Source organism: Triticum aestivum, chromosome 5D (genome assembly GCF_018294505.1).
Source record: "Triticum aestivum cultivar Chinese Spring chromosome 5D, IWGSC CS RefSeq v2.1, whole genome shotgun sequence".
Lineage (NCBI taxonomy): Eukaryota > Viridiplantae > Streptophyta > Magnoliopsida > Poales > Poaceae > Triticum > Triticum aestivum.
The window spans coordinates 388219829-388225146 of record NC_057808.1 but is presented as its reverse complement, the minus strand read 5'-3'; the positions used below and the strand labels follow the sequence as shown (position 1 = coordinate 388225146).

Below are 5318 nucleotides of genomic sequence, written 5' to 3'. Positions count from 1 at the left end.
TAAAAAATTTGAAACAAGTTCATCAAATTTGAAAAAGTTTGTGCATTTTGTAGAAAAGGAAAAGGTAAAGGATGAAAGAAAATAAACAGAAAAATAGAGGAAAATCCAAAACATAAATTCAGACCAGAAAAAATCCACAACGAAAAAAAAGAAAAAAAATCTGTCTGGAGAAAGTATATAAAAGAGAAAAAGAAAGAACATTATTGCAACCAGTATGTCCGGTTGGTCAGAGCGAGTTAGAATTAAGGTGTAGGTCGCCAGTTTGAATCTCTCTGTCTTTTTGTTTTTTTCGTACTTGTTGTGCACAGAATGCAGCAGAGAGAATATCCGCCTCTCCAAAGAGGTGGAGAAGCTAAAGAAGATTATGGCTAAATCTAAGGTCAAGCTGTAGAACCTTGAGAAAAATTGTTGATGATACCGTCAGTAAGCTAATCCTCCTAACATCCCGTCATTAAGCTGATCAGTTCAAAACTTGTCTGCAATAGCCGAGAAGCGCATCACCGAGCTACAAACTCATCCCGACGCCAACCACCAGCAAACCGAGGCCGCCCAAATCTGCCAATGTACATGCTTTGGCTCAGCCCTATTAGGCGCCTTAATCTATCTCAACAGATTTTTATGCCTAATATGTACGTTACTTCGTATAAGTCTTTCATCGAAGAACTATTTTTTTAGTGAATCCTTAATTGTCTTAATAAATTTTACGTCATTCCAAATCAACAATATATCATCCACATAAATTATTAGAGATGTTATCGTGCTCCCACTTACTTTTTTAAAGGACGAACTTGAGGAGGATCGGAGGCCGGATGACCGACTCGAAGGTGAAGCACCGCCATCCACACGAGGGCCATCCCCGCGAGGACTAAAACCATAACCTATCTACTAGCCAAAGCGAGGCACCGGGATTCCCCTTGCCGCCACCGGCCACTGGAGCGGCAGGCAGAGCGAAGGCGAATTCACAGGCTTGCCGACGGAGATTGAGGGGAGGAAGACTTTGCCCTAGTCCCATTGCGAGAGGGGAAAGAAAGACTCGTAATAGTAGGTTGCCCTTGCAACACTTTTAAGTGTGTGATGTGAGGCCCTGGTGTGACAAAAGTATTTTGTCTAAGACGAGACTTGAACCAAACGCCTTTTTAAATTGATTAAACTTGTTTAATCTTAGGTGTCATAAACTAAGGAAAATTTACTCACAAACTAAACGGGTCCCTTGGTCTCTTCTCTAGTAGCACGCCCCGCTGTATGGTTTTGTTAAAACCTGAATGGATGGATGGCTTTGTTAAAACGTGTACATAATGGAGTATATGGATGGTGCATCTACACTCAGAAGTTGTTGTCTAAGGTTTGGCTGACATTGCAACCCAAAACTGGTTAATTACTAATACTCCCTCTGTTCATTTTTGTAAGTTGTTTAAGACAACTGAAATTGAGCTGTTTTATGTGCTGTCTTAAATGCCTAAAACGTATTACAAAAATGAAAGGAGGGAGTACGTGATTTCAGTATGGAAGGTAGAGCGATGAATCAAATGTTGGAATATTCATACGTTTCAGAAGTCTAAACTACCAAACTTTGGCTGTTTGTATAATGAGGTGTGTGACGGACTAACGTTCTTAATATTAACTGAATGGACAGTCTTTTTTGTCACACGCAGAAGGTCGACCGGCTAGCACCTGAGCTTATTGGCCTTGAAACGGAACAGAGGATCTGTAACTAGTGGGCACTACTTAATATTTCTTCTTCTTGTCCTCCCTTGAGACTTGCGAAACAATGTCCATGGCAACTCGCCATGCCTGAGGTACTTCATCTAAACCAGGAACTGGCCTAGCTAGCTAGTTCTGCTAGTGTCCATAGAAACCCTGCTCTCCTTCTGTAGTTCATCTGAGTCATCCCTGTGCAGATGGAATTAGAAAGCGAGTTAAATCTAGGGCGAACCGCAAGTAGTTATCTGCAAAAGCAACATTTCAACATAAATAGAGAGTGATAGAAAACTCACTGTATAGGTGAGTAGATGAACTGCTTTGGCGGTATCTCGAGTTCATCGGCGCTCTTCTCAAACATTTCCAGAACCTTGCTCATCGTCGGGCGAGACGCCGGCGATATTTGTATGCACCACAGCCCGATAGTGGCCATCTTCTTTGCGATCTCTTCAGGTCCATCAAATCCCAAGTCAAATGGTTGCAAGCTCCCAAATTGTGCGAGGTGACTGTGAGCCCAATCCGGGAAGTACACCTCACTTTCCCTCTCAACACTTGCTCGCAAGTTCTTCCTTCCACCGACCATCTCCAAGAGCACCATACCGAAGCTGTACACATCCGACTTTGTCGACACGACCCCGTACCGCCTCGAGAAGACCTCAGGCGCTATGAACCCGACCGTACCCCTCATGCCATCCATCGACAATAGGTAGCTCTCCTTGGGGTTGCACAACTTCGCCAGACCAAAATCGGCAATCTTCGGGACGAAGTCCTGGTCCAGGAGGATGTTTTGGGGCTTGATGTCAAAGTGTATGATTCGTGTGTTACACCCTCGGTGAAGATACTCCAATCCTCTCGCGATGCCCGTTGCGATCTCATATAGTATCTCCCATCCAAGAGCTTGTTTCGAATTCTCGGTGTAGATGAATTTGTCCAATGACCCATTAGGCATATAATCATAGATGAGAGCTCTCTTTGAACCCTCCAAACAGAAACCAAGCAGAGTGACAACATTGACGTGGGATGTCCTTCTAATGCTGATGACCTCATTTACAAATTCTTCTCCATTTCCGGTCGTGTCATGAAGGAACTTGACAGCGACATGGCGGCCATTTGCTAGGGTGCCCTTGTATACCATGCCATAGCTACCCTGCCCTAGCTTTTCACCAAATGATTTGGTTACTTTCTTGAGGTGTGAGAATTGGTACCTCCTGGGAGCTAGTGAGCCGTAGTTGCCCAATATTTTTTTGATGTTGTCCCTACGGTCGTTGTAGTCCTTTCCTGTCAATGACGGAAATGGAGATCTTCCACTTCTGTGAATCTTCAGAGCAATAATGGAGCACGTCGCGACCAAAACAATTATTGCAACGGCCGAAACTGGAACAAAAAAAAAGTATAATTACTGTTTCAGCAAGTAATTATTTTGACAAGATATAAATCATTATGTAATACTACTATGATAAGTAGCATATATACAAGGTAATCAGGGGAAAAAACACATCCTTTCGTTGCTCAACTTGTCGATTAGAAGGGGATGGAAGGGTTTTGAAGTGATACCTCCCACAATTATGCCCAACTTGCGACGATTCGAAGCTGCAACAAGAAAACTCGTGGTTAATTACGGCGATTCTCAGTCGAACTGTGTATGAATATATATATGATACATTTAACAACAGATAAATGGTACTTCATCCATTTTATATTATATAAATGTGTATGAATAGTTTTCTCAAATGTCAAACTTCATAAACATTAATCAAGTTTATAGAGAATAATATTTCATGATGAATTTAATGATATTGATCTGGTATTCTAGGTGTTGATAACACTCTAAACTTGATCAAAATTTCACTTTCAAAACTGAATCTTTTTTTGAGGGGATCTTTTAAAAACTGAATCTAATATAGACTAGTATATACCATATTTTGTGACCGATACATTATTCAGTTGTTGCAAAGCTTCTTCGTCCTACGTTGACGCCACCGCCAGTCAAGCAAGCGGCTCACACGGGCTGGTTGTACGTTCTGCCGCTGTTTCAATCCATTCAGTGAATGAATTCCTTTCATGGGACCAGCTTGCTGCTTTAATCACGAGGGCCGAGAATTTATGATCGCACTCGATCGGTCGATCGAGACCGTACGTGAAAGACCACGACCTCACTCACTCACCTGACCTCACCATGTACTAGTGTACATCGCTTTCCCACCAACAATTCATTAATGAAGCTACGTAGTTCACATTTAACTCACCTCTTGAGGGGGACGACGGCGCCGGCGCCGGCGCCGGAGCCACGACGATCCTGGTTGTGTTGGGCGGCATGTAGAAGGGCACCACCTCGAACCTCGTGTAGCATGTCAGCGAGTAGGCCCGCCCTCCTTTCGTCCTACGCATACAGAGTATCCATGCATGCATGCATGTCCGGCCGTCGTGTCAGTCCCCACACGCCGCCGGCCGGCGGCAGGCAGCTACGACGTAGATGAACGCATGCGATTGACCAAAATAATACCACAACTTACATGGGCAACGACGCGGCGATTCTCTGGAGGCAGAGGCGGCAGTCGGCGGGGGACAGGCCCGCCACGCACTGCGCGAACCCGTAAAGGCTCTCGTCGGCGGTGATGTTGGTCTGCCCGAACGCGGCAAGCGGACGCGGCTGGCCGTTCGCTCCGGCCTCGGCGGCGGCGGGAGCGAGGCGGTCCATGAGCCGATTGAGCGCGGCGCCGTACCTGTCGGCCTCGCCGGCGCTGGTCATGTTGCCGTTGTAGAAGGAGAACCTCTGCACCGTGTCCGCCTCCGGCCGCGCGAGCTCCCTCCCGTCCGCCGCCGGGTCCGCGTACCGGAGCAAGCAATTGTTGTACAGTATGGTGGCGGACGCAGCGCGCGGGCATAACAGCGTCACGTTCCCGGCCGCCATGCGCAGGCACAGCCGGCACACCTCCGGCGGGCCGGCGTCCGCGTAGCACAAGGCCAGCCCGTACGGCGCGCCATCCTTCGCCTGCTGACTGCGGAACACGGTAGCGTAGCCGTCGCGGGAGCGGCCGGCGGCGGCGACCACGTCCCTGAGCACGCCGCGGAGGCTGGCCCCGTAGGTGCTCACCGCGGTGTAGTTCGCCGGCGAGCACTGGTCCCAGACCTGCACCGTCTGCGCGAGCGCTCCCGGGGCTGCACAGACGACGAGGAGCACGGCGATGGAGAGGAGAGCGTGGGTGGCCATTGCTCTGCTACTGAGAAAGATCGATCGAGACCAAAGCAAAGTCGACCTCTACGTGTGTGAGGAGTGAGTAGTAAAGTGGTCTTTGTTTATTTTGCCACATGACCTCTGAATGATGCGTGGGTCGCCCGGATGGGTCCACAAAGTGCGTCCATCATTTTTTTGTAACTAGTCCTATATGATTGGGCGGTGTTCGGCGATGGTTGGTCGTCGCACTGGGATGGTCTTGCGGAGTACAGATGGTCTTGTGTAGGGGTGGGCATAAAAACCGATGAACGGAACATCAAATTGAAGCCGAAACAAAAAAAAACAAATTTTCAGTTTTTGTCATTGGTATAACTAATTTGGTTTTTACTTTTGAAAACCGAACCAAGTTCGGGCAGTTTGATTTTTAATTCGGTTAACCGAAATT

The 5318-nt window shown here is 47.2% G+C and overlaps 1 protein-coding gene across 2 annotated transcripts; it reads right to left on the bottom strand.

Moving 5' to 3' along the window:
- Nucleotides 1-1518: 1518 nt before the first annotated feature.
- On the bottom strand, nucleotides 1519-5003 carry LOC123122017 (LEAF RUST 10 DISEASE-RESISTANCE LOCUS RECEPTOR-LIKE PROTEIN KINASE-like 2.4). Of its 2 annotated transcripts, XM_044542138.1 has the most exons (5): nucleotides 4212-5000; nucleotides 3945-4078; nucleotides 3253-3288; nucleotides 1995-3072; nucleotides 1519-1890 (listed from the first exon to the last, which is right to left on the bottom strand). In XM_044542138.1, the coding sequence occupies exons 1-5, from the start codon at nucleotides 4907-4909 to the stop codon at nucleotides 1827-1829; spliced, it is 2010 nt and encodes a 669-aa protein (XP_044398073.1). In that variant the 5' UTR covers nucleotides 4910-5000; the 3' UTR covers nucleotides 1519-1826. The 2 variants fall into 2 exon arrangements, with proteins under 2 accessions (XP_044398073.1, XP_044398074.1); XM_044542139.1 differs by lacking the exon at nucleotides 1519-1890 and having other exon boundaries at nucleotides 1991-3072; nucleotides 4212-5003.
- Between the last annotated feature and the right edge of the window lie 315 nt (nucleotides 5004-5318).